General features: G+C 42.7%; 1 protein-coding gene across 4 annotated transcripts in view; it reads left to right on the top strand.

The window, feature by feature from the left end:
- The window catches only part of NRAP (nebulin related anchoring protein), an 84,620-nt gene that overhangs the window by 16,463 nt on the left and 41,184 nt on the right, over nt 1-26,973 (top strand). The window contains exons 7-21 of one of the 4 annotated variants that reach the window (XM_070470211.1): nt 1,794-1,898; nt 2,619-2,723; nt 3,697-3,804; nt 4,098-4,202; nt 8,406-8,510; nt 9,463-9,579; nt 12,209-12,313; nt 13,770-13,877; nt 14,917-15,021; nt 19,990-20,088; nt 21,635-21,739; nt 23,642-23,749; nt 24,014-24,115; nt 25,703-25,900; nt 26,497-26,601. In XM_070470211.1, the coding sequence (XP_070326312.1) occupies nt 1,794-1,898; nt 2,619-2,723; nt 3,697-3,804; nt 4,098-4,202; nt 8,406-8,510; nt 9,463-9,579; nt 12,209-12,313; nt 13,770-13,877; nt 14,917-15,021; nt 19,990-20,088; nt 21,635-21,739; nt 23,642-23,749; nt 24,014-24,115; nt 25,703-25,900; nt 26,497-26,601 (1,680 nt within the window). Of the gene's footprint in view, nt 1-1,793; nt 1,899-2,618; nt 2,724-3,696; nt 3,805-4,097; nt 4,203-8,402; nt 8,511-9,462; nt 9,580-12,208; nt 12,314-13,769; nt 13,878-14,916; nt 15,022-19,989; nt 20,089-21,634; nt 21,740-23,641; nt 23,750-24,013; nt 24,116-25,702; nt 25,901-26,496; nt 26,602-26,973 lie in introns of all 4 variants that reach the window. The other 3 variants (XM_070470210.1, XM_070470213.1, XM_070470212.1) reach the window with 3 other exon arrangements.

Genomic DNA, 26,973 nt, shown 5'->3' with positions numbered 1-26,973 from the left:
ATTACTTTAGCAGTTAGCTTGAATGTTCATTAAGATTGTGATAGAATACTGGCCCTCTCCCAAACATTCCCATGTCCTAGTCCCTGGAACCTATGAATATGCTACTATGCATGGCCAAAGATATGATGAAGGTAGGGATTTTTTTAACTGAAGTATAACTGATTTGCTTCCCAGGTAGCTCAGTGGTAAAGAATCTGCCTGTCAATGCAGGAGAGGCTGGAGACACGGGAGACATGGATTTGATCCTTGGGTTGGGAAGATCCCCTGGAGGAGGAAGTGGTAACCCACTGCAGTATTCTGGCCTGGAAAATCCCATGGACAGAGGAACCTGGTGGGCTATAGTCCATCGGGTTGCAAAGAGTTGGACATGACTGAACGATGGAACAAACATACATAAGTTGATTTACAGTGTTGTGTTAGTTTCTGATGTATAGCAGAGTGATTCAGTTATATGTATACATATATATGCACATATATTCTTTTTCATGTCCTTTTCCATTATAATTAATTACAAGATAATGAATATAGTTCCCTGTGCTATCCAATGGGACCTTGGTTTTTATTTTATACATGGTAGTTTGTATCTGCTAAACTCAAGTTCCTAATTAAGGTAAGGATCTTGAGATAGGAAGATTATCCTGGATGATTAACGGGGACCAAATGTGATCACAAGGGTGCTTATAAGGAGGGAGGCAGGAGAGTCAGAGTCAGAGAAAAGATGATGTGGCAACAGAAGCAGAGGTCAAAGCTGTCTGGGGCTGTAAACCAAGAACTGTGGACAGCCTCTTGAAGCTGGAAAAAGGCAAAGAAATGGATTTCCTACCAGAGCTTTCAGAACCAGCCCTGATGCCCTATTTTAGATTTTGGACCTGTCGCACCATAAGAGAGATCTTAGTAGGTTTTCATCCTAGGAAAGACAATTTTACCCAAGGTTATGGAATTCCTTAATGATCTGCATGCTATATCCTCTAGTTCTCTCCCTAAACCCAGGGCACCTGTCCTTTGAAGAAGCCACTTTGGAAAATATTGTTAGTCTTGAGTAACTTTGCTTTAGCACATGGAAAGAAAACAACTGAATCACAGTTGCTAAGGTGCTGTGTTTCGTTAGGAAAGCAGACTAGCAGAGATATTCAAAAGTAAGGGGGAGAAAAGAACAGATATTTCACTCCCAGCACTGTAGAAGTGTGTCTGGTGGTGGTTTAGTCATTAAGTCGTGTGCAAATATGCAACCCTATGGACTGTAGAACCCGCCATGGACTGTGGGCCCGTGGACTGAGGAGCCTGGCAGGCTTCTCTGTCCGTAAGGACTTTCCAGGCAAGAATAGTGGAGTGCGTTGCCATTTTCGTCTTCAGGGGATCTTCCTGACCCAGGGATCTAATGTAGGTCCCCTGCACTGGAGGCAGATTCTTTATACCGACTGAGCTACCAGGGAAGTCCAGAGCTGTGTCTAGTGGGTGAGTTGCTGAAGGGTCTCCTGCATAATAATTGCTGCATTATATTACAAGCCTTTCAGTAAAGGGGCCTCCCTTGGGTTGTGCCAGGTTCCAAGAGTTTAATATAAACATTGAAGGGGAAACTCTTTGACCTGGGAAATATGATTTCTTCAGCCTTGAAGATTTTAATTTAAATCACCAAATGAATAATTTTCAAATTTATTCCAGAAGACCAAAATATTTTCCTAGTACCGTATACATCCAGTTGCATTGGTTCTGATGATGCTTGCTGTTGCAGTTTTATTCGTTCTCATTGGAGATCCTATTGGTTCTCATGCTGACATTGGTCTGACCAACAGGAGTATCCAGAAGACTATGAGCAACAGAGAGGCAAAGGGAGTTTTCCAGCCATGATCACACCTGCTTATCAAAGGGCCAAGATCGCCAACCAGCTGGCCAGCCAAGTGAGTATCTTAGTGCTTACTTGCCATTGATTACACTAATTTTTGTCATTAGTGAATCCCTGGGATTCAGGTAAAATCCAACAGGAGAGCTCTTTGGGGGGCAGTAGGTACCCTGAGTATGATATTACAAAGAAGACTGTGTTCTTACCTTTTCTGTATCAGTCATTATCTATGCCCATGCCTCCTCTATCAATGGAGAGAAGGCCATGTTGTTCACCCCAAAACTGAACCAAATAATTTTTCGAGGTTAAGCATCAAGGATGCTGATTTTTATTAAGAGGATGGCAGATCCTACTGAAGAACAGTATAGCTGGTTGATTTAGATCTCAGATTCTGGAGCCAGCTATATTGGGATTTGAATCCTGGCTCTCTTGCTTCATAGCAATGGGACCCTGCACAAATTACTTAACCTCTCTGTTCCCCAGCTGCTCATCTGTAAAATGGGGAAAATCATAGTCCTGCCTCATGTGATTGTTATGGAGACAAAAGAATATTTGTTCAAGTTTAGCAGTTCCTGGTGCTCTCTTGGACTGAACACATGTGCATGCTTTTGGAGAGGAGCCCATAAAGCAAGCCAGAAAGACTTGCCATAGATTGCCTTAAGTGTTGCCGTAGATTGCCTTAAGTGTTGCCCAGTGGTGTAGCTTCAGCTCAGTCACAGGGAGAGGTCCTACAAAGGCTGCTGGGTGTGACCTTGACTCTGTGCTGTCTCCTCGCCAGGTGGAGTACAAGAGAGGGCATGATGAGCGCATCTCCAGGTTCAGCACGGTGGCGGATACCCCCGAGCTGCTCCGGGCCAAGGCTGGTGGACAGCTTCAAAGTGATGTAAGAAATGATAGAAGCTAGGGACTTCCCTGGCAGTCTAGTGGTTGGGACTCCACGCTTCCACTGCAGGGGGGCCTGGGTTCAATCCCTGGTCTGGGAACTAGGATCTCCCATACCGTTTGTGTGTTAGTTGCTCAGTCATATCTGACTCTTTGCGACCCCACAGATTGCCGCCTGCCAGGCTCCTCTTCCATGGAATGTCCCCAGGCAAGAATACTGGGGTGGGTTGCCATTCCCTTCGCCAGAGGATCTTCCCGACCCAGGGATTGAACCTGGGTCTCCCACATTGCAGGCAGATCCTTTACTGTCTGAGCTACCAGGGAAGTCTGTGGAATCCCATGCCATGTGCAGTGGCCAAAAAGAAAAGAAAGCAATGACCATGGTGGCCAGACACTGTGACTCTTCTTTAAGGCTCCCCACTCTTTCCTATCATGGAGAAGGGTGGTCAGGTCAGATTCAGCAGCTAGCACAGACCATGTGAAAACTCCTCCTTAGAAAAGTTTACATGGTATTAGTAACAAACTAGATATTTCTGATTAACCTGAAAGAATTCTCTCCTTGTCACTGCAAATTACAGAATAGAACTTCCAAAGAATTTGTACCATTTGCCTTTTCAATTCCAGTTGCTCCACAGCATAATAAGATGGAAAACTTAGTGTTGTTCTGATTGGGAAGTTTAAGCACGAATCCAGGTTCAGCTTAACGAGTGGCTTCCACTTGCCTTGGTTGGCCTGCACCAGGTGCTCACAAGTATGTGTTGAATTCTGCCTTGAGCATTTCCATGTATCAGACACTGAGTGCTGGGAATAAGATGGTAAATAAGGGTCCATCAAGCACTAAACTTACTACATTGCCTAAGAGATCTGATGGGAGATGTACAGGTGTTATGGGAGCCCTTAGCGGGACTTCTCACTCCGATTGCCTGGTAGATGGTGGGACTGCGGTATGTGATTCAAAATATTTCTTTTCCCAGGTGAGATACACAGAGGCCTATGAACAGCAGAGAGGGAAAGGCAGTTTTCCTGCTATGATCACACCTGCTTATCAGATAGCCAAAAGAGCCAACGAGCTGGCAAGTGATGTAAGTGTCCCGGCAGTGTTGTCACGTGAGGGGAGGGGTCAGGAAGTTACCCAGACCTGGTGAGTCCAATTTCCTGCCTTCTTTTGTGCGTACTGTGGATCCAAGAAGGAATGTTCCTTCAGAGTTTTCAGTCAGTTTTACTAGAACAATGATCTGGCACTTTTATGTCTAAGACACGCTCCCTAGACTCCAGCAGAAAAAGAACTTTCCATAGACATTCATTTTGACTCTTCTGACCCGTGTGCATGAGAGGCTCAATTTACCAGGTGTATCCTTCTCTCCCCTTCAAATAGGTGAGATACCATCAACAATATCAAAGAGAAATGAAGGGAGTGGCTGGCCCTGCTGCTGGAGCGGAGGGCCCGTTGCCAAAGGAATACATGGACCAGTATGGCCAGGTATGTGATAAAGTGACTTCCTCGAAGACTAGCCTTTTGGAAGGTCAGGTCTCAGTTTGGCAACCCTCTAGCCTGTGACACAACCTGTGACAGTTTACTCAGGGATTGGGATATCGTTTATATTTGTCCTATTTATGGAAAGTGGATTTCAAAGCCGGAAAGTAGCAGGCAAACAATTACACAGGTTTCAACTTGACTCACTTAGGAAAACAAATTCTAAGTACTTTATCTTTCCTTTTTAAAAAAAAAAAAACTAAAGGACCTATATCAGAATGGTGCATTTGCTAGGAATAAAGCATCCTCATCTATTCATTGAAGAAAAATCCTGAGGACTCAGACTAGCTGTGTTTAGCCTGTTACTACGTAGCAGTACCAAAGGGGTCAATGCATGTATTGAAAAATATTTCGCTGAGTAGCAGGATCCTTTTTCTTAGAAAGTGAATTTCTTATCTAGGTTGCCAGATAAAGCAATATGCCAGAGGGGGGAACAAAAAGCATATTGCTTATGCCTTTTTTTATCAATTTCATTTCTTCAATGAACTACATCTTGACAGGATGTAAAAAGATTGAGTGACAATTACAAGCTAATTTTATTTGCATATTCCTCTGCATTTTCTGGTACTAGACAGCTGTTATAAGGGGAAAATGGAACATTATTTTTTCGTGATTGTAACTAAAGAATGTTGGAAGATCAAATGTGTGTACTGAAAGAGTATGTTCAGTTGGGCTTAGTTGATATTTTTCTCTTAATTCGACAGTTGTTTAAATTTTTTGGCACCGAGTAGACTTTACAACACATGTGACTTATTCGATACATATAATTTATAAAAGGAAACAAATAACTGATTTCTCTTCTTCAGAAAACTGAGTTGCTTATATTGAGGGATATATTCATGTGAAACTTTAATTTTTTTAAATTTTTAATTAGTTAACTAATTAATTTTACTTTCTAACATTGTATTGGTTTTGCCATACATTGACATGGATCCGCCATGGGTGTACATGTGTTCCCCATCCTGAACCCCCTCCCACCTCCCTCCCCATCCCATCCCTCTGGGTCATCCCAGTGCACCAGCCCTGAGCACCCTGTCTCATGCATCCAACCTGGACTGGCGATTCGTTTCACATATGATAATATACATGTTTCATGTGAAACTTTAAATAAATACAGGTTTCGACCCCTTTGCAAATGTCTGTCTGAACACAAATGTTTGAATTTATAAGGCCATTTTATTAAATTCCACAATAATTGTTAGTCAGATGGTCTCTTAGTGCTTAAAGCTCAATGAGAATATTTTTTGTAATTGTATTTATTTATTTATTTTTGGTGGTGCTGGGTCTTTGTTGCTGTGCGGGCTTTTCTCTGGTTGCAGTGAGCGGGAGCTACTCTCTAGTTGCAGTGTGCAGGCTTCTCATTGCAATAGTCTCCTTTGTTGCGGAGCACAGGCTCTAGGATGCGCAGGCTTCGGCAGTTGTGACACGTGGACTCTAGAGCAAAGGTTCAATAGTTGTAATGCATGGGCTTACGTGCTCTGTGGCACGTGGGATCTTCCTGAATCAGGGATCAAATTCATGTCTCCTGCATTGACAGGCAGATTCCTTACCCCTGAGCCCCTAGGGAAACCCCAAAATATGTTTTTATTGGTTTTATGTTGTAAATATGTTGCTCAGATGCTCTGGACAACTTTTCAAAGTCAGTTTTAAAAATACTTGGCTTCTATATTCAGCAGAAAATATTTTGTTCTATATTTGGGCCATCCGATCTACCACTGTTATTACACACATATAATTTCTTATGTGTGTCTAGGCCTTTCTATACACAGTGATGAAATTTAACTTCCTAGTGCCAGAGTGGAGCCTTGGTTATTAGGGCATTTTGATTGAAGTTTCCAATCGTGATAATGGGCTTCCCAGGTGGCGCTACTGGTAAAGAATTCATCTGCCAATGCAGGAGATACAAGAGACATGGGTTTGATCTCTGGATTGGGAAGATCCCTTGGAGTAGGAAATGACACCTCAGTCCAGTGAACTCGCCTGGAAAATTTCATGGGCAGAGGAGCCTGATGGGCTATAGTCCATGAGACTGCAAAGAGTCTGATATGACTAAGCGACTGAGCACACAGCACATGGAATCATGATAATAACAAATACAAGAATCAAACTGAGTCTGGTTTGATAGCACCACCAGCAGCTGTCAGTCAAGAGGACTCCATCCTCTGTGGTGTTTCATTATGATTTACGTGACTCGTCAGGGTGAGAATAGCAGGAAGTGAAAGAGAAACAGGCAGTCAGATGAACTATAAATATCTGTAATGCCTAAATGACAAAACAGTTCATTCTTTTTAATGCATATTTTTTAGGTTAATGGACTTTAGCATGTAATCTATTATTTGTAACCAGTCATCTTCCCAATAGGATTAAGTGTCTCAAAAAGATTTACATACTAAAAAAACAAGATTTACATACACAACATACATTCATATAAACAGAGACGTTAAAATAAAGCTACAAACCAACTCCAAATCATAATGCAGGAAGGGCAAAAGGAGGCTACCAAAAAATTTGAGTCTTTGTTATTATTATTTTTTTAGCTTAACTTTTTTCACTTACTACATGTGGCCCAGAACCTTCTGGCAACCGACCAAAAAGGAGCTCTTAGGCTAAGCAGTTGTCATTACTGGGTAGAAAGGAACCCTGGGCATTCTAACTGTTTCATATAAGAGAGTAGTGTGCCAGACTTGGAATGGTGTTTCTGGAGCCGGGCAGCCCCACCACAGTGAAGGCCAGAGTGAGATGGAGTCATGAGCCGAGGGAACACACGAAGGGTTGTTTCAGATTGGTGGGAGCACAGGTGAGGAAGCAGCCGGTTCTGCCTGGGGCAGGCCCGGGAGTGAGGGAGGAGTTCCCCGGAGAGAAGGTAGCATCTGATGGAGTTTTGAAGTACATCCGGTTCCTGATTGCCGGGGAAAGTGTACACCAGTGACGTGGGGCTTCCCAGGTGGTGCTAGTGGTAAAGAACCTGCCTGCCAATGCAGGAGATGTAAGAGCCTTGGATTCGATCCCTGGGTCGGGAAGATCCCATAGAGGCAGGCATGACAACCCATTCCAATACTCTTGCCTGGAGAATCCCATGGACAGAGGAGCCAGGTGGACTAAGTCTGTAGGGTTGCAAAGAATTGGATGTCACTGAAGCAACTTAGAACAAACGTGAGGACATTTCCATGAGAAGGAAGGTTCTCCTTTATGGGAGTGGCAGGGTGATGTGGTGGGGAGGAAGGAAGAAATCGAGACTCAGATTGTAATACTTAGTTTGAAATATACATTTGGTCCCAGTTGAGATCATCTTATGGAAACTTGAAATCTTTTCCTCCAAATATCAAAAATTCAAATTGTTATATAACCTTCCTTTATTGGTAAATGAAATGAATCCATCGTTGGGGGAGGCAGTTTGTGAGATATCAGTGCCTCTCTGCATAGATCTGCCAGCAGGTCTGCGAACAGTAGCATTCAAGACCCTTGGAAGGCAGAGGGACTTTCCTGGTGTCCTTTAAGAAATGATTACCCTGTGCACCTAGGAGACTCATACAGTGTCTTAACTTATCTGATGGGAGCAATGATGCCAATGGTAGTCATTTCCATTTACTTAGTGCTGACCCCAGTAAGTGTGCTGGACAATAGTAGGTGGGTCTGCCTCCAGAGTCCACCAGCTCAATAATCACATGTACTGCTCTTAGGGGTGAACACAGGAGGGTTCAGTGTGGACAGGACTCCATGGGAACAGGACGTGTAAGGACAAGAGATGTAGGAGAGGTCATTGCTAATCCCCTACGCATTCCAGTGATAGAGCATTGCTGTGAAAGTGTTTTAAAATTAGCTAATTATTTATTTGGCTGCACTGAGTCTTTGTTGCTTTGCTTTCTTTGTTGCTTTGCTTTCTCTGTTTGCAGTGAGCAGGGGCTACTCTCTGACTGTTGTGCATGAGCTTCTCAGAGCTTCTCGTTGTTGCAGAGCACAGGCTCTAGGGCACTTGAGCTTCGGTAGTTGCTGCACCCAGCCTCAGTAGTTGTGACATACAGACTTAGTTGCCCCTGGGGCATGTGGGATCCTAGGTCCCAGGCCAGGAATAGAACCCATGACCCCAGATTCTTAACTGGTGGACCACCAAGGAAGTACCCTGATTACAATTTTCGATTGACCCAGCAGGGTTACTCGGAACAGTATGGTGAGCACAGAGGAAAGGGTAGCTTCCCGGCCATGATCACCCCAGCTTATCAGAACGCCAAGAAAGCCAACGAACTCGCTAGTGATGTAAGTAACCTCATTGCGACAACCCACAGAGCCACAGGAGCAGAGGAAAAATGAGACTTTGGAGGCTGTGCTTGCTGAAACCTATAGCCAGTTAAATTTTTCAGAGCTGAGTCAAAGCAGAATGTTAACCTTCAATTCCTAACCAAATTTCCGACATCTGCTTTTTGGGTTCATACAGTTAGGTCACATTTGTCTGCTTTAAAGCAGACTGACATGGACAAACCACATCACTTACTTGAGGTCAGCCGAAGCAAGTGCAGATACCAGTCCAGCCAAATAGGATGGAGTTAGGAGAGTCTTTGCAAAATAACCCACTTTAGAAATTGAGCACTCAAGAGGAATAGCTGCTTAAAATAAACAGTATGATTATCAAACTGGGTATAACCCAGTTGATAAAACAATTTTTATTTGTAGAATGTTAGCCAATTGGCCATCCTTGAAAGATACACTTGGTAAAGTGACATGCACACTGCAGATCTTTCACCGTCTTGATCTTGATCAATCAGAAGCCCAGCATTCATCTCATACCCCCGTTGCCCTTCTTCTTTATTTTGTTCCTTCTCAGTTATTACCCATTTCCCTAGAAAAGTGCACTTTGTCCTGAGAGGGGAAATAAAGGACACATTCATCACTCGAGGCTGGATCAGAAATGGTTGTTAAAACCAAAGGCAGAATGGGTTTTTGGATGATACGTCTAGGTATGATCATTTTGAGACCTTTCTTCATGCAGAACTAGAATGTAAAGTGTAAAAAATGTGAAAGGGGGCAGTAATATTTTAATCTAAAAGGGAGTGAGTGGTGTAGGGACTTAGTGGAGGAAAAACCCATGTGATTTTTTTTTCCTCCAGAAACTTGTATGAAATAAATGTTGACATGAAATGCGGGGTAGATGTGGAGTGACTTCTCTCCTGGAGAAGGAAAACAACTCTGGTTGTTCGTGTGCTTCTTTCAGATAAAATACAGGCAGGACTTCAATAAGATGAAGGGCGCTGCGCATTATCATTCCCTCCCAGCCCAGGACAACTTGGTTCTGAAGCGGGCTCAGAGTGTGAACAAGCTCGTGAGTGAGGTACGTAGGGGGACGGCCCCATCTGTGTGCTGTCACTGCCTTTGATTCCGACAGACAGTGAAGGGGTGACCCCAGAATGAAAAATTCTGTGTTAACGCCACATGAACTACACACGCATTTCCAGTTGCCAAAGAACGAACAGGTAGTCTTAACAGAGCCTAGAACCAAACTAATTAAATCTTCCTCTGATGGTTCAGAAGTTTCCTCCTGAAATTCTCACAGGGTTGTGGATATTCCAAAGTTCCCAGGAGTAGATTTCTAGCTGCCCGAATATTGGATGAGCCAACCTTTATAACCATATGTCATTCTTAAAGAGTGGAAATCAAAGATGAGGAGTGTTTTGAACATGGAACCTCCCTCATTGTCTTGTTTTTGTAGCCAGGTTTCCAAGAAGCTCTGTGTGCTGTGTGAATTCCCCTTGCCTTAGAGGCGGACCTGGCTGCCAGAGACTGTGTTTCGTTTGGCCTGCCAAGGGGTTAGGATTTTTAGAATTGCTAGGGCTGTTTGCAAGGTAATATCCCCTCTAGTTCCCCATATCCTTTTTATTGTTCTTGAGTTTCTTATAGCAGCTTCTTCTCTGTTGGCATCACCTATCAGGACCCTGAAGTCATTTGAGTTGTCAGCCTCTTGCCAGGCTCTGCATAGGACTCATCTAACAAGTTGTCTGAAACTCAAAAAAAGACACGCAAATATCCTAAAAGATTTTTCTTCTCTTTCCTGAGAGTCAGTCCTTTATTCCAAAAGTGCCTTAGCCTGTGATGCTGCTCAGAATCACAAGAGTGTACATTTCCTGGGCATCATCAGAAACTTCAGATACTTAGAAATAGTGGATAGGTGCCTAGCCCTTGGAACCTGCATTTAAAAATAAAATTGTATATTTGGCTGTGCCAGGTTGTATTTGCTGCACATGGGATCTGGTTCCCTGACTAGGGATCGAACCCAGGCCCATTGCATTGGGAACGTGGAGGCTTAGCCATGGGACCACCAGGGAAGTCCAGAACCTGCGGTTTAAACAAAATATCCATATGATTCTTAGGCTCTAGGCCAGAGGTCAGCAAACTATGACCTGAGTAACAAATCTGGCCTGCAGCCTGTTTTTATAAATGAAGTCTTATTGAAATACATCGTATATCTGCTTTTGAATGATAAAGACAAAATTGATAAAGAAAAAATTGCACATCGGGTCACATAGAGTTGGACACAACTGAAGTGACTCAGCACACACACACACACACACACACACACACACACACACACACACAACGTCCTGCCAAGACTCAAATGTTTACTATCTGCTCATTTATAGAAAAAGTTTGCTGAATCTTACGTTTTGACTCATGGAACATTAGATCTAGGTGGGGTATTTGTAGTCTTTTTTCCCTGGCTTTGTCATAGACCTGGAAAAGTCAAGTGTCTTGTTCTGGTTTCGATAGGCTTCTAGGGACAGAACTAGAACCAGACCCAGGAATAACACTGTTACCATTTTGGCCTTTTTCTATGTGAAAGTGTTAATTGCTCATTCGTGTCCAACTCTTTGCGACCCCATGGACTGTAGCTCGCCAGGCTCCCCCATTCCTGGAATTTTCCAGGCAAGAATATTGAAGTAGGTTGCCATTTCCTTCTCCAGGGATCTTTCTGACCCAAGGATCGAACCCAGATCTTTTGCATTACAGGCAGACTCTTTACCATCTTAGCCACAAGGGAAACCTTTTCTATGTGAATATACTATAAATAAGTATATGAATATAAAAACATATTTTCATAGAATTAGAATTCAACTGTGTGTACAGTTTTATATGCTTTTTTCATTTTATATCATATTATAAGCATTGTGATGCATCTTGCAAACTTTAAGAGGCATATTCCCACCAAATGTTTTATAAGTATGATAATAAATTGTATTTCCTTTGGTAAGCATCACAAGGGAACCTTCCATTTCTTTTTGCCTTTATGTTTATTTAGTAAGACAAACCAGCCCTGCCTCTATTAATGGTAACTAGCCTTCAGCTGCCTTCTCTAATTACCTGGAACGACTTGGATTCTATTATAACAATGACCTCACATCTTACATACAACTACCCAGAGGAGCTCAACTAGCCATTTAAAATTAGAAGGCACTCTGCGTTTATGTGTGGTCTCATTTATTATACTCTTTTGTAAAGTAACTTTTTTGGTTAAATTCTACTGAAGTATATATACAGAGAAGTGCATATAAGTGTTCAATAGGAAGAATTTCCACAAGTGGGCTCATCTTTGTAACAAGCAATCAGATCAAAAAACAGAACATGACCAGAAGTCCTGACATCCCCCCCAGACACCTGTCCCCAGAAGTGACCACTTTCCTGATTTCTAAAACTATTTTGCCATTTTTTGAGCTATACTATATAAAAATCTTAAAGTATTTACTCTTAAAAGGGACTATTTTTAATATTCAGAACCAAACTGATTATTTGCTTATTCACTATTTGAAAGGAAAACATGTATTGTTGACCTACAGTAGCCTGTGCCTGATATTTTAAAATCTTCGGTTGAAAGTTTTCTAAAAATATCCTAAGTTGAGCTCTGGTGACATTTTCAAGAGTGACTTCGGGTTTGGTTCTCTTGTGCATCTGGTGTTTTGGTTTCCAAGGTGGAGTATAAGAAGGATCTGGAAAGTAGTAAAGGTCATAGTATCAACTACTGTGAAACGCCTCAATTCAGGAATGTGTGCAAGATCTCAAAATTCACCAGTGATGTGAGTTTTTAATGCCTAAGCCTTTGTTTGGCCTTTTTTTTTTTTTTAATGACCTGAATTTCTTGGTCTCCTAAGAGAATGCATCTGAGTGTCTTGGAGAAGCATGGCTTCTTAGGCACAGATACTATGAGTGTTGATAGAGATTGCCTGCTGGGCTGGTCCATGGAGTGTTAAATCCCCAGCATGCACTTGACCCTGAGTCCTCAGGGTGGCATCTGCCCTCTTGCCTCCTTCATGTAAAACAGTATCCGGATCCTAGTGGCAAATGCTGGTCAGGAAGGCTAGCTGAGCATGCAGCATTCCCTCTCAACTTGACTCTGTGCTTCTTAAATTAGTACACAATCTCAGTTATCCTGCGCGGTCACCTGGGGGGCCAGGTGTTACTTCCCCATCTTACAGCTGAGCAGATGTATGCTGGCATGGCATTTGCAAATTTGGAAATTCTCCAGGTCTGGGGATGTATCCTTGAGAACATCAATGACTGGTTTATATGATTATACTTCTACTTATACTATAAAGTATGCTTATAGTAGTAAAATCTGAAATCACGTGGGACTTTGTAAGGCTCAGTAAGGAATTTTTTTTTTTGCTTACATGCCATAGTTGAGCACGCCAGCTTTGGAGCTGACGGGCCTCGTTCCATAATTGGCCAAGTGGCTGACTCTGGGCAAGTTGTTTAAGTTCATGGAGCCATTTTGCCTGTCTGTAAAATGGGGATGATAATAAATCCTTCCTCCTCATAGAGTGTTGGTGAAGATTAACTGAGATAAGTAGAACTGTATCTGAGGTAGAGTAATAGTATTCTGTTAAAATACTCTCAGTGCCTGGAAGCTCAGTGGCCTCCCAAGGTAGGTGATTTTAATGTAGCTTTACTAGAAAGTACTCAGATTTTTCTATTTATGACTTCTTGTCTTCTTGTTTTGTTCTTTGTGAGCTGCATTTGGGACATAATGTAGCTACTTAACGTGGTTGCGGTAGTAACCAATGTGTCATGTAAAAGGCGCAGAATTTGGCAAAGCTCAGGTTTTATTCTTCATGTATCTAGAAAGAGTGGTAATGGCATGCAGTGCCGGGGCCTGGGGCATGGGGTTGCATGCACCCCCTATATCATCAGTGCTTGTCCTGGGAAAGCTCCACATTCACGTGATAGGTTTTCACGTTGGAGAAATCTGGTATGTTTACAACTGAAAATGTTAAAAAAAAAATCAGGTCTGTTTTGTGCTGTCTATGCGTCAGATCCTATGTTTGCTTGTATGCTTTGTTTTACCCCAACTTCTTGAATTCTAATTTTTTTTTTTTAGGTTTGTCTTATTTTTAATTCGCTGACCCACTGAATACATACATAGGCTCTATTTAATCATTTATGTGTTGGATTTAGCACATTAAGATGAGTCGTTTGTCTTCCATGAGTTGGGGGAGGGAATGCTTTTGTTGAAGGTTTTGTGTTCCCGTGTAGAATAAATATAAAGAAAACTACCAGAACCGCATGAGAGGCCACTATGAAGGAGTTGGGATGGACAAACGGATGCTCCATGCTCTGAAGGTTGGAAGCCTGGCAAGCAATGTGAGTCCTGTTGTAAAGGGCCTGACGTGCCCTCGGGATCTCTTGGGGTGGAAGGAGAAAGGGCACGAGGAATTCAGCCAATTCTTTTCCAACCTCCCTTTTAAAAAGTCAGTGTTTTGTTGTGTAAAGACTGACCTCAAAGAGTTTCTAAATGTTAATCAATACAACCAAGGCTAGGTAAAAAATCCTTGAAAATTTTCAAAAGCTTCCATGTATTAATCTCAGCTTTCTCTGCTTTGAAGAGTACTTGGATCTATTGTAATTGATCCAGTGTAACAAAAACTTTCAGTTTCTGAGAGATAAAGAGAAGTGGATGAGCATAATTCTCATTTGAAATGCTTCAGATTTCCAAAGCGTTTGTGATTTATTTGAAATTGATTGGTTGGTTGACTGATTTATTCATTCGTTCCACCTTAGTGTTCATTGTAGATTTCCTGTGTCCAGGCACTGCTCAAGACAGTGGGATAACAAGATAGATCAGGTCCCTCTTTTTGCTAAAGCATGTGATCTATTAATCTCTGGCTTTGTTCATTCGGTTTACACATTTGCAAATGCCAAATTGTACATCTTGGAAGTAAATGACACCAAGAAGAAGCTGATCTCATTATTAAAACATACACATGTCAAACTTAATCTGCCTGAGAAAGTCAAATCTGACCTTTAGAAAAAAATTTCAAGTACTCTGAAGACTCCTGAATTTTCATTTATTTCCTGGGCATTAGCCAAGAAGCTCTTTTATTGTATACTTGTATGCAAATGCTTCTTCTTTACAAAAAAATCTACAAGGGACTCCATGATTAATAAGAAAGATAAAACAAATGTGTTACAGATGAAGTTAGCTAATTTTGGGTTAATTAAGAAGAAGAATTCAAATTAATTAAAGGCAAAAGTACGAATGTAATTTAATTTTCCTTGGAGGTGATGAAACTGAATTAATTTTGTTTCTGGTTACTTAAAGAATATTTTTATGACATTCAAACAAGGTCACGAGAAAGTGGGGGCTAATTTCTCTTTTCTTGCTCTTTTCTTTGTGTTTCAGATCGCCTACAAGGCTGATTACAAACATGATGTTGTCGACTACAACTACCCGGCCACTCTTACCCCTTCCTATCAAACAACAATGAAACTGGTTCCCTTGAAAGATGTGAGTCCTTCTCCAATAGACCTTTATTCCTCATCACTTCCCTCCAATGGAGTGATTCTTAGGCAGTGAGATGGAAAGAAACAGGATACAGCAGTTCATAGGAGATACAAGGAACTGAGAAAAAGTAATTCTTTTCTAACAGGACGTTCATATATATGTCTGGAAACTCTTGGATTTCCAGCATAGGCAGAGACAGCCCTGGTTTCATCTTGGAAATATCCTAAAGTCCCATTTCACCTCTTAGAATTTGGGAACTATATCTGCTGCTGGGCACATTTAAAGTAATTATTTGCTAGCAATGATGAGGTTTTTTTTTTTTTAGGTTTTATGTTTGAGGACCAGAGGAAGTAAACTGAAATAGCTATAAGTTGAGAGGAAATGGTAACATTGGCTTAATTATTTTCTCTAGGAGCACTTAATTATTTTCCCCAGGAGAAATATGTGTATAATTTTAAAATTTAATTTTATATAATATTAAATAAAATAATTTAAGATTAAGTAAAATAATTATTTAATATTACAATAGTGATTTATTTATATTTGGTTTGTCTCCAATGAAATATGTATAATTAATTAATTTCATTGTTTTCTAATTACAAGAATTTTACTACGTTTATTACAGAAAATTTAGAAATACAAAAATGTACAAGGAAAACAGTAGAAGTTATCTATTGTTTTAAAAAGTACATAAGGTGGTTTAGAACTGAGTTGTCAGTTCATGTTTGTCAGTGAAAGTTATCTTCAGTCAATCATTTAATGTAAGGACTTCCCTGGTGGTTCAGTGGTTAAGACTTTGCCTTCCAATGCAGGAGGTGAGGGTTAGATCCCTGGTCAGGGAGTTGAGATCCCACATGCCTCATGGCAGAAAAACCAGAACATAAAACAGAAGCTATATTGTAACAAATTCAATAAAGACTTTAAAAAGGGTCCACATCAAAAAAAAAAAAAACCTTAAAAAAATAATTTAGTATATCATTCAACTTGTGCCCGTTGAGTGTCAGGGCTACTTTCCTTCACATTCCTCTGGAGTCAGCACAGCTCCAGCAGTTGACTTGGTCTGTGCTGTTGGTAGATAGGTCTTTGCAGCTCTTTCCCTTTTGCTCTGAGTAGGAGCAGTGGCAGGTTCAGCTGGACATCTCCAGCATCTAATATAGATACAGGGCAATGAAGGCCAGTCAGTGGCAAATGACAGCTTGATGGATGAAAGGGACTTTTCAAATGTGTGAATAAGCAGGGCATGGGAAGTAGAATATAAAGAGCCCCATTTTGCTTCTCCCTTTCCCAGAAAGTTTGGTTGCATTGACTTACTCATTTCACCTTAATGAAATTCAAGTTTAAACTTGACTACCAAAGCCAGGTTTCTTTTTTTGGCTTTCTTTTTTGACCTGAGAAACTTGAGGAATCAAGAGCATCTCATAAAAATCTGAGTGAGTTCTTTCATAGGGGGCTTCTGAGTGAGTTCTTTCTTTGAGTGGGCTTCCATAGTAGCTCAGTTGGTAAAGAATCCGCCTGCAATGCAGGAGGCCGGAGTTCAATCCCTGGGTCAGGAAGATCCCCTGGAGAAGGGAGTGGCAACCCACTCCAGTATTCTTGCCTGGAAAATCCCATGGACAGAGGAACCTGGTGGGCTGCAGTCCATGGGGTTGCATAGAGTCCGATATGACTGAGCAATTAACACTTTTCACTTTCACAGTAGAATTCTAGAAACAATGCTTAGTAACAAACAAAATGAGAGAGGGTCCTACAACTATTATATAGGGTCCTATAACAGCAATCCTGTTATAACATGACTTGCTATGACATTTGCCTCTATAAGACAGTGGATCAAACCAGGCACCTGAAATAGAGCCAGCTCAACCTGGAGAAGTCTGAGAGATGAATTAAACTAGATTGGATTAGAAATATTAATTGAAAGCAGAGGTAGATTCTGCACTGGCAGCCCATGAGCCAGATCCAGGTTGCAGAGGTATTTGGTGTGGCCACACAGTGTTAAGAAAAATTGTTTTTGAAATGATATGTAGAAATTGTGAGTTCACATAGGACCTGTGGCCCTAGTTCGTGCATGGCAGCAGTTGATGGGGCCTGAGTGGCCGCTTCTTCTATCACCTTAACCTGCTTTACTTTATTTTCCTGGCTCCTTTGTGAAAATTTTTACCGCCCTTAATGTAGGACTTTAGTTTTCAGAAAGTTTGCGTATCCATTTATAAGTATATTTGTGGTCTGTCTTTCTGTCTGGTAGTCTTAGAGTTGGTCAGATAGCCGTGAAATTAAGTAAACAAGCACGGGCCCTTAATTAGAGAACATTCCTTTCAGATGGATTTTAAAAACACTAATAGCATTAAAATGAGACTCTGCCCTTAGCAGAGGGAGCTTTCAGAAAGTAGACTGGAGCATTGACCAAGCATCTGTGATGTTGCAAAGATATCATTAATCATGGAGAGTGTTAATTATGTCCTGCAGAGGAGAGTAATTGTGCTCTGCGACATACTTAAGCAGAATTATCAGGAAGGAATGTGCCATTTAAAAAACACAGTTTTGTGACATTTTACCATGCATAATTCTGAATTCTATTAGACTCTATTATGAGATGATAATTTTCCCTCTGACTTAGTGCGTTAGGAAGCTACTATAGTGTAATCTCATTAATATTTGACATTGAAATGACTTCATATTTCCTAGCTTTTCTACATACCCCAGGTCCAAAGCTCAGAATGTGCAAAAACTTTTTTTCCTTGAATTGTTAACTAAATAGAATGAAGCAATGCTGTCCCTTTTCTCCAAATCCCAACAAAAGATTCTGTGGTCTAGTATCTGGAACACTGTTCTTCGATCTTGTTCTAGAAGCTAATTTATAAGTCTTTTTGTTTTGTTTGTTTTCTAATTTGTCATAATACATTTCCTTCTCTAAGCAGAGATAGCTCTGGTTATAGGGAACCCCTGGCTCATCTATAAGATAACAGGTGACAGTTCCAAGCGCAGCAGCATTGGCAAAACCACAGTTATAGTCTGCAGTCTGGGAGCCCCTTTGGGAGGCCGACTGCTGGGATTTGAACCCTAGCTCTGACACCAGGGACTTTCTTGGTGGCTCAGACAGTAAAGAATCTTCCTGCAATGCCGGAGACGGGGATTCAACCCCTGGGTGGGGAAGATCCCCCTGGAGAAGGGAATGGCTATCCGCTCTAGTATTTTTGCCTGGAGAATTCCATGAGCAGAGGAGTCTGGTGGGCTACAGTCCATGGCATCTCAAAGAGTCGGACATGACTGAGTGATTAACACTCCCTTTCTGACACCAGCTGGTGACCTTGAGCAAGTCACTTCAGGGCTCTGTGCCTCAGTTTACATGTTGTGAGGTGGGGATAGCAGTGCTCCCCACAGGGTGGTTGGGAAGATTCAGTGTGTAAATAAATGTATAGCGCTCGCAGTGGAGCCAGGCGCATAGTAAGTGCTATTTTTTTTAGCTGTAATTATTGTTTACCTCCTGTTGGGACAGGCAAGAATGGAGTGAGTTCAAGGAAGAGATGCAATCTCAAGCTTTTCACTGGGTCTCTTTCCTTTGGGTCAATGGGTTTTAAAATATTGAACTGTTTCTCAGCATTTAAAATTGTAAGAATTTATATAATAATATGGATTTCTGGTTTCTTTGTGATAACTGGACTGTCTGGCCAATCCAAGTCCCACTTTGATCAAGATCCCCATCCCCCAGAGCTGAGTGGTAGCTTTGCCCTTTGCCACAGTCCCCACCACTCCTCATTCAGTTCAGTTCAGTCGCTCAGTCGTATCTGACTCTGCGACCCCATGAATCACAGCACGCCAGGCCTCCCTGTTCATCACAAACTCCTGGAGTTTACTCAAACTCATGCCCATCGAGTTGGTGATGCTATCCAGCCATCTCATCCTCTGTCATCCCCTTCTCCTCCTGCCCCCAATCCCTCCCAGCATCAGGGTCTTTTCCAACGAGTCAACTCTTTGCATGAGGTGGCCAAAGTATTGGAGTTTCAGCTTCAGCATCAGTCCTTCCAATGAACACCCAGGACTGATCTCCTTCAGGATGGACTGGTTGGATCTCCTTGAAGTCCAAGAGACTCTCAAGAGTCTTCTCCAACACCACAGTTCAAAAGCATCAATTTTTTGGTGCTCAGCTTTCTTCACAGTCCAACTCTCACATCCATACATGACCACTGGAAAAACCATAGCCTTGACCAGACGGACCTTTGACCACTCCTCATTACTCCCCCACAATGAGGCCAAACACCGAGCCAAGACAAATGCCATCCAGCTACTGGTCTGTGACTCACAGGGGTGAGCTGTCACCCAGGGAGGTGGCAACAGGAGGTGATAGCAGGTGGGTAGGATGGCAAAGACCTCAGACTCTGGTTTAGACAGACAGGATATAGTAGGAAAGTGCAAGGCTGCCCCCTGTGAGGGCAGAGCCCCCTGCTATGGGATCATGGTCAGAGGCAGTAGGTGGGGTATGGACAGAGTAGTAAGAGTTAGTGGGATGCAGGAAACTGGAGTTTGGAGGCCTAAAGAAGCTGCAATACTGTGCAGGATACTGGGTGGGGCCCTGGGCTTTGGGCAGTTAAACAGAGGCCTGAAGATCATGTGTGGGATGTTTGATGGTGATCTGACTGCTACTAACAGGTCCAGAACCTAATTGACTAAACGGCCTAGCATGGTGATGGTAGGTATTAAAATTCCTTTCTCTGATTAACGATGTGGACGGTCACCCTTTCTTTCATTCCCTGGCCATTCGGTTGAAGTCTTTTTATGAGCCGCCTGTTCAGTCACTTACTCTTCAATGAACTGTTTCTCCATCTGTGGGCTTGGAGTGTCTGTTGGTCTCCAGTTGGAATCTTCGGGTTTTTCTTTGGTCACTTGAGAATCACAGCTCTATAGGGCTGAGGGGGAGGGAGCTAAGGAAATCTTAGAGCAAAGTACAGCTGACACCTTGTGCCTTTCTGCATCCAGGTCAACTACAGGCAAAGCATCGACAAGCTGAAGTACAGCTCTGTGACCAACACGCCTCAGATTGTTCAAGCCAAAATCAACGCCCAGCAACTGAGTCATGTGAGTCATGCCCAGCTAGATGTGGGGGACTCGCAGTTGCTTTGCAGGGTTCTGGATATCTGGTTCCCGAAGATTTGACTTCCATTGATGGTGTCATATGTCCTGTTACAACCATGAAATGACTCTTTTTAAAAGTTATTATTTTTAATATTTATTTATGTTTGGCTGCGCTGGGTCTTCCTTGCGCTGTGCATGCAGCCTTTATATAGCTGCGGCAATCAGGGGCTACTGTCTGGCTGTGGTGCTTGGGCTTCTCATTGCGGTAGCTTTTCTAGTTTCGGAGCATGGACCCTAGAGTAGTTGTGGTGTGCCAGCTTAGTTGCTCCGCAGCATGTGGGATCCTCCCAGACCAGGGATCAAACCCATGTCCGCTGCTTTGACAAGTGGATCCTTAATCACTGGACCCCTAGGAGAGTTCAGAAATTACTCTCTTTGATTTAAACTTTATTTTATAAAATTTCAAATACATTCAAAAGTAGCAAGGACAGCATAATGAACCCCCAGGCAGCCGTCACTCAGCTTCAATGAATTAACTCGTAGCCAGTCTTGCTTCTGTATGCACATCCACTGCCCCCCTCCATATTATTTTGAAGGAAATCCTAGGTATTGTGTAATTTAATCTACAGATATTTTACTATGAAACCCTAAAATATAAAAATAATTTTAAACATATTTATACAATTTTGATATATCACACCAAAAAAAACGAACAAAAATTTTTAACATCACCAGTGTCCAGGTGGCATTCAGCATTCCAGTTGTCTCATAAGATTATTTTTTTTTTTACAGTTTGTCTGAATCAAGCTCCAGATAAGGTCCACACTTTGTGATTGGTTGATATGTCTTCAAGACTCTTTTCATCTTTAAGTTTTCCTCTTTATCTCTTTTCTTGCAAGTTGTTTATTGAAGAAACTGAACTGTTTATCCTATAAAGTTTCCCACATCTGAGCTTTGCTGACTGTATCCCAGTGTGGATTGCATATGTGTTCCTCTGGCCTCCAGTGCCTATAAAATAATAGTTGGATCTCTAGGTTTGGTCAGGCTCAGGTTTAATTTGGGGGCAAGACTGCTTCTCATATGATGCCGTGTTCTTCCGTTGGGAATCATAAAATGTCTGGTTGGCTGTTTTTGTGTGTGGTTTAAGATGGTCTGTTTCCAATGTGGGCAGACATTTGATAATTACTCTTTAAGTATCTAACTTCACATAGCAAGAGGTTTGGCATTGCAGTAAGTTTAAAAAAGCAAGTTTCATACCCTCAAGTGCTTTAGAGGCCAGCGGGTGAAGTAGCCACAGGGAAGTCTTTTGCAAACTTGTAACTGTGAGCATGCCTTTGAGTTGTTTGACTTTTCATTTGGCATCTTCCGTCTGTTCATTTAAAATGTTCATAAAATTACAGGCTTCCTTGTGAAATGCCTTTTCCAGAAATTCCTTCTCGGCTATGGGCCTACAAAAAGAGAGTGTAAAAGAGCGCATTCTCTCCAAAGTTCTCCTTCTGCCATGTCAAAACCATGTGCTTACCCTGAGGGTTTATTTTAAATCCAACAGGTGAATTACCGTGCTGACTATGAGAAAAACAAGTTGAATTATACATTGCCCCAGGACGTACCTCAGCTGGTGAAGGCCAGAACCAATGCAGAACTGTTTAGTGAGGTGAGCAGGGAGCGTGGGTGAGAACACGGTGGGGGCTATAAACAGATGTGAAAATGAAGGGACAAGAGCAGTCCAGCAAACAGGGCCCCGGGACTCCTCTGTTCATGGAGAGGTTCATCGGAGGTGCCCATCAGGTTGTAATTTTGAATGTTGCTGCCTCATGGCATGTGGTAGTTCATGAGAATAAATTGATCACAGCAATTGAATTCTCACTGTATGTACATGTGTATGGTGTATGCTGGAAAACACACCCACACACACTCATACATACTCAGCATCATCCTGATGATTCCTAGCGGGTGCTTTGCTGTGTGGGTAAAGTTTAAGTTTGAAGAAGACCAAACTTAATCACCAGATTCTCCCAGGAGTCACTATGAGGCTATGACTAGCCTTCTTATTCTAGATGGGAATTGTAAGGCAGGAGAAAGGAAAGAGGAACTAACCTGGGAGGTGGTGGTTTAGTCACTAAGTCATGTCCCACTCTTGGGACCCCACCAGGCTCCTCTGCCCATGGAATTCTCCAGGCAAGAATATTGGACTAGGTTGCCGTGTCCTTCTCCAGGGGATCTTCCTGACCCAGGCATCAAACCCAGGTCTCCTGCACTGCAGGCAGATTCTTTACCATCTGAGCCACCAGGGAAGCCCAGTTAAGAGTTTGGGATTAACATATGCACACTACTATCTGTGGGATAGGTGAATAATAGGGACCTACTATATAGCAGGGAAGCCTGGTGTGCTATACAGTCCATGGGGTTGCAGAGAGTTGGACACGACTGACCGACTATACTGAACTGAACTATATAGCACAGGGAACTGTACCAAATATCATGTAATAACCTATAATGTAAAAGAACTGAAAAGGATATATATGTATAATGTATATGTATATATATGTATATATATCTATTTATACATATATCTGAATCACTTTGCTATACACTGGAAACTGGCATAGTATTATAAATTATACTTTAATAAAAAATTTAAAAAGGAGAAAGTAATCTTTTTTGTATGCTTATTCTGTGCTGGACACTGGGATAGGCATTATATATGGAATTTTTCATATATATTATATTCATATGACCCCTTGGAGTTATTTATTGCAGAGACACAGTTGGTGGCCTGGGCTTTGGTATCAGAGAGCCAGGTGTTATTCCCATGGCAACAGCAATACCCTGTATCTGTTTGCACTTTATGAACTGAGGATATCTGTTCTCATGTACAGAATATGTTCTTACTGCCACCCTTGTGTGAAGTCACTTCAGCTGTGTTTGACTCTTTGCAACCCTATGGACTGTAGCCCACCAGGCTCTTCTGTCCGTGGAATTCTCCAAGCAAGAATATTGGAGTAGGTTACCATGCCCTTCTCCAGGGGATCTTTCCCACCCAGGAATTGAACCCACGTCTCTTATGTCTCCTGCAATGGCAGGTGGATTCTTTACCACTAGCGCCACGTGGAAAGCCCCTTAGAGAGATATATAATATTATTTTTGCAAATGGTAAACTGAGGACCAAAAAAGTGAAGTAATTGGTCCAAGGTCACATGATCAGGCAGCAACAGTGCTGGGATGAACCCATGGGTCTTCTCATTGTCCTGTCCCAACACTACCCCACATGGCTCTACAGTGAGGGAATCAGTAGTGTTGATAATTGTGGTTTTTCACCTCCGTGGTATTTCCATTCCTCTTGGTGCTGCTCTTTTTCATATAACTCATATGACTTAATAAAAGAATGAATAAAATATTGAAAAAAAAATAATTGTTGTTATCACTTTGGTTGTAACAGCCAAGATTCTGCTCTGTAAGCAGATGAAGGCTCCAACTTTGTTATTTAAAAAACTTCTGTTCAACTTTTGACGAGACTGGACAGTGAGTCCCATTCACCTGTGATTCTGTTTGTCAGGTCAAGTACAGAGAAGGCTGGGAGAAGACAAAGGGGAAAGGATTTGAGATGAAGCTGGATGCCATGTCTCTGCTGGCTGCCAAAGCTTCCGGAGAGCTTGCGAGCAATGTAGGTTTCTCTCATTAACTCAGAAATGCGTAAAAGACGGTTCCGTAAAACATCAGAGGTCCCGCAGAAAAGAATAATGACTGTTAACATTGTAAACACCGCTACGCTTTAATCTTCAACTGGGTTTGAGAAAGACTGGGAGGTGTTTTTTTCAGAATAGTTCCCCTTGCAGTGGTCACCTGGACGTGGTCCCCCTTGCACTGACCACAGTCCCTCACATGGCAAAGTTTATCTCTCACAGTTGACTCTCCTATTTCTTTCCAGATTAAATACAAAGAGGAGTATGAAAAAGCAAAAGGCAAAGTGCTGGGCACTACAGACTCAAGGCTGCTGCACTCGCTCCAGGTTGCCAAGATGAGCAGTGAGGTGAAGTCTTTTCTATTCCTCAACCCCCTGACTTAGGGCTGTGTTGCTGTGAAAGTTTTTCCCAGCCTGCTTCACTTGAGGCTGCTTGTCATTTCTTTCCTGGCTGATGTGGGAAATGTTTTCTTTCTTTATCTTGGCAAAGACTACTATTCTTTGAAAGTAGATGAGAAGTGTGTGGTCCCTGAAGGTGACCGGCATCTGCTGTTCATGGTGCAGGATGTTCAGCCACATCTGTTCACTCTGAAATGTTTACTGAACAACTACTCTGGCGAGATATTGTGTCAGACACTGGAGTCGCAAGAGTAAACAACGTATAACTGCTTTCTCTCTAATGGAGTTTAATTATGTTGGGAGCGTTAGACAGGAAGCTTTCTGTTTATTGAGGTGGTGTCCTGGATGAATCCTCTCATCCAAACACATGTGGTATTCAAGATGTTTAGCCAACAACTGGGGCATCTAGGTTCCAGCCACTCAAAAGGGCAGTGCTTATAAACAACTCTGGTGGCAGGGGGTTAACCTGGGTAAGTATCCCTTAGCAGAAACCTTTGGGGAAGGAGTGGTCTGCCAAAAGGGTCAGATTTGGTTCCCAATGAAGACTTTCCTGTCGATGCCAAACAGGCAAAAAAGAAGCATGGTCATTGATTGTGCTTTACGATGGTGAGGCTGGCTTATGCTGCTTTGGTTATGATTATCTGATGACTCATGGAGGAACCAGGGCTTGAATAGAATAAGAGAATTGGCATCTTGTAACCCTTTTGGATGTGCCCTGTGGAACAAGCCCTCTGATGTCCTCAGTCATGAAGCATACAGAGACGCTGAGTATTTGGCTTCAATTTAGACAGAGAACAAAACTGGTATTTCATACTTGTAGTTGGAGCAAATGGGGCCAAAAAAGATGGCCTTGCCCAAAGTCATATTGTAGTCAGTGGTGGTGGCTGAGAAATAGAGAATTAGACCATAGAACTCTTAACTTACTGGTTCTAGGTTTCTTCTGCTGTACCACACTTCCTCACCATCACACCATCATCACCACCATCACACCATCACCACCATCATCACCACCGTCCATCCTCATTGGCCCCCTCATTGCCAACATTTATTGAGTGTTTGCTGTATACCATCCCTGCGCTAAGTGGGTTTCAGCTACTGTTTTGTTTACTTTTCACAATAGCCCTCCAAGGAAAATGAGCCTTTAGAGAGGTGATGTGACTTCCCAGAGGCCATCTAGCTGGCAAAGTTCAGATCAGATTTGAACTCAAGCTTGGCTGACCCTGGAGCCCAAACTTTGCTATATTTGCCTCTCAAAGCTTCCACAGAAACCATGGATCGAGTGTTTTCTTCCTAGAGCAGCTGGGTGAAAAGAGTCAGGAGGCATTTCTCGCGGAGACAAAGTAGTGTGTAACCTCAGTTCCCAGGTGCCACCACCTAACAGAGCCAGGACTTGGATCTCACCCTTTGGACAGACGGGTGGCATTGCCCAGAGTGCCAGTTCCTCATGGAAGCCTGGGCTTCTTTCCTGTGTTTGTTTTCACATCACTCCCGCCAAGGCAGGCTTCCAGTAATACAGTGTGTTTTCGTGGCTTCTAGGTTGAATACAAGAAAGGCTTCGAAAAGAGTAAGACCCACTTTCACCTGCCCATGGACATGGTCAACATCAGGCATGCTAAGAAGGCCCAAGCTCTGGCCAGTGACCTGGACTACAGGAAAAAACTGCATGAATACACTGTGCTGCCCGAAGATATGAAGACTCGCTGGGCCAAGAAAGCCTACGGGCTCCAGAGCGAGGTGAGCTCTGACTCTTTGCCCGCTCTCCCCATGCAGCTCTTGCAGCTGGATATGGTGACACTTTCAGAGTGACTTAGAACTTGTCCATGAGTCTGTTAGGTGACTCAGGACCAGGAAGAACTGTCGGAGATGTGCCAGGCCCAGGGAGGATGGACGGGGAGGTAGAGATAGAGATGGAGTTAGAATCAAGACAGTGGAGACTGGAGGGTGGAGGGTTGGGACTCAGAGCTATTGTGAAAAGTCAAGGTGTGTTGATAATGGGATGAGCAAAGAGGAAAGCAAGTGCTGCAAGTGGTAAAGCTGATATATGTTGTAAAGTAAATATAGGAAGCATAGCAGGTTGGCAGATAAGGTTCTTAGGCAAAAAGTCTGAAAAGCCCTCTCTTTTGGTAAAGATGGTGGTGGTGTTGCAGAGCTAAGGTAGAATAGCCTCATTTGATTACAAGGTGGGCAGTGGCTTCACCCCCGAGCAGAGTTCTGCCTGACTATAAGATGAAGGGCAGAGAAAAGGCAGGCGTGAGCGCTTTCCTATGTCTCTGTTAACTTCTCCCAGTCCGCATCCATGTGTCTGATTAAGCTTGGTCTTCCTCTTGCAGCTGCAGTACAAGGCTGACCTGGCGTGGATGAAAGGGGTTGGGTGGCTGACCGAGGGCAGTCTCAATTTGGAACAGGCCAAGAAGGCCGGACAGCTGGTCAGCGAGGTAACCTGAGCCCAAGCCCCTGGCTTTTCATCTTTCTCAGACCAAGTCATCCCGGAGAGCCATCGTTCCCTCTGAATTCTCCTCAACCCCCAGGCTTAGTTTTTGAGTGAGACTCTGGGGAGTACTTCTGCATTTTGCACGTGTAGCTCACCCTGAACTAGCTTTCTACACCCTTATGCTTCCTGGGAGGTATTTGTTAGAAGCCGACCAATTTAAGTAGTACTTACATCCATGAGTCAGAACGGTTGTGATATACAATTAGGACATAGGAAATGTGTTTGTCGTGTAAGGAGTGTGTGATTGCTTCTGAATCAGAGGATCTGGTATTTAGAGGTCAGGGCTTCCCTGGTAGCTCAGACGGTAAAGCGTTTG

This window comes from Odocoileus virginianus, chromosome 7 (assembly GCF_023699985.2).
Source record: "Odocoileus virginianus isolate 20LAN1187 ecotype Illinois chromosome 7, Ovbor_1.2, whole genome shotgun sequence".
Classification (NCBI taxonomy): Eukaryota; Metazoa; Chordata; class Mammalia; order Artiodactyla; family Cervidae; genus Odocoileus; species Odocoileus virginianus.
Note: the sequence above shows the minus strand (reverse complement) of the source record. Positions and strands in the feature narration are given on the sequence as shown.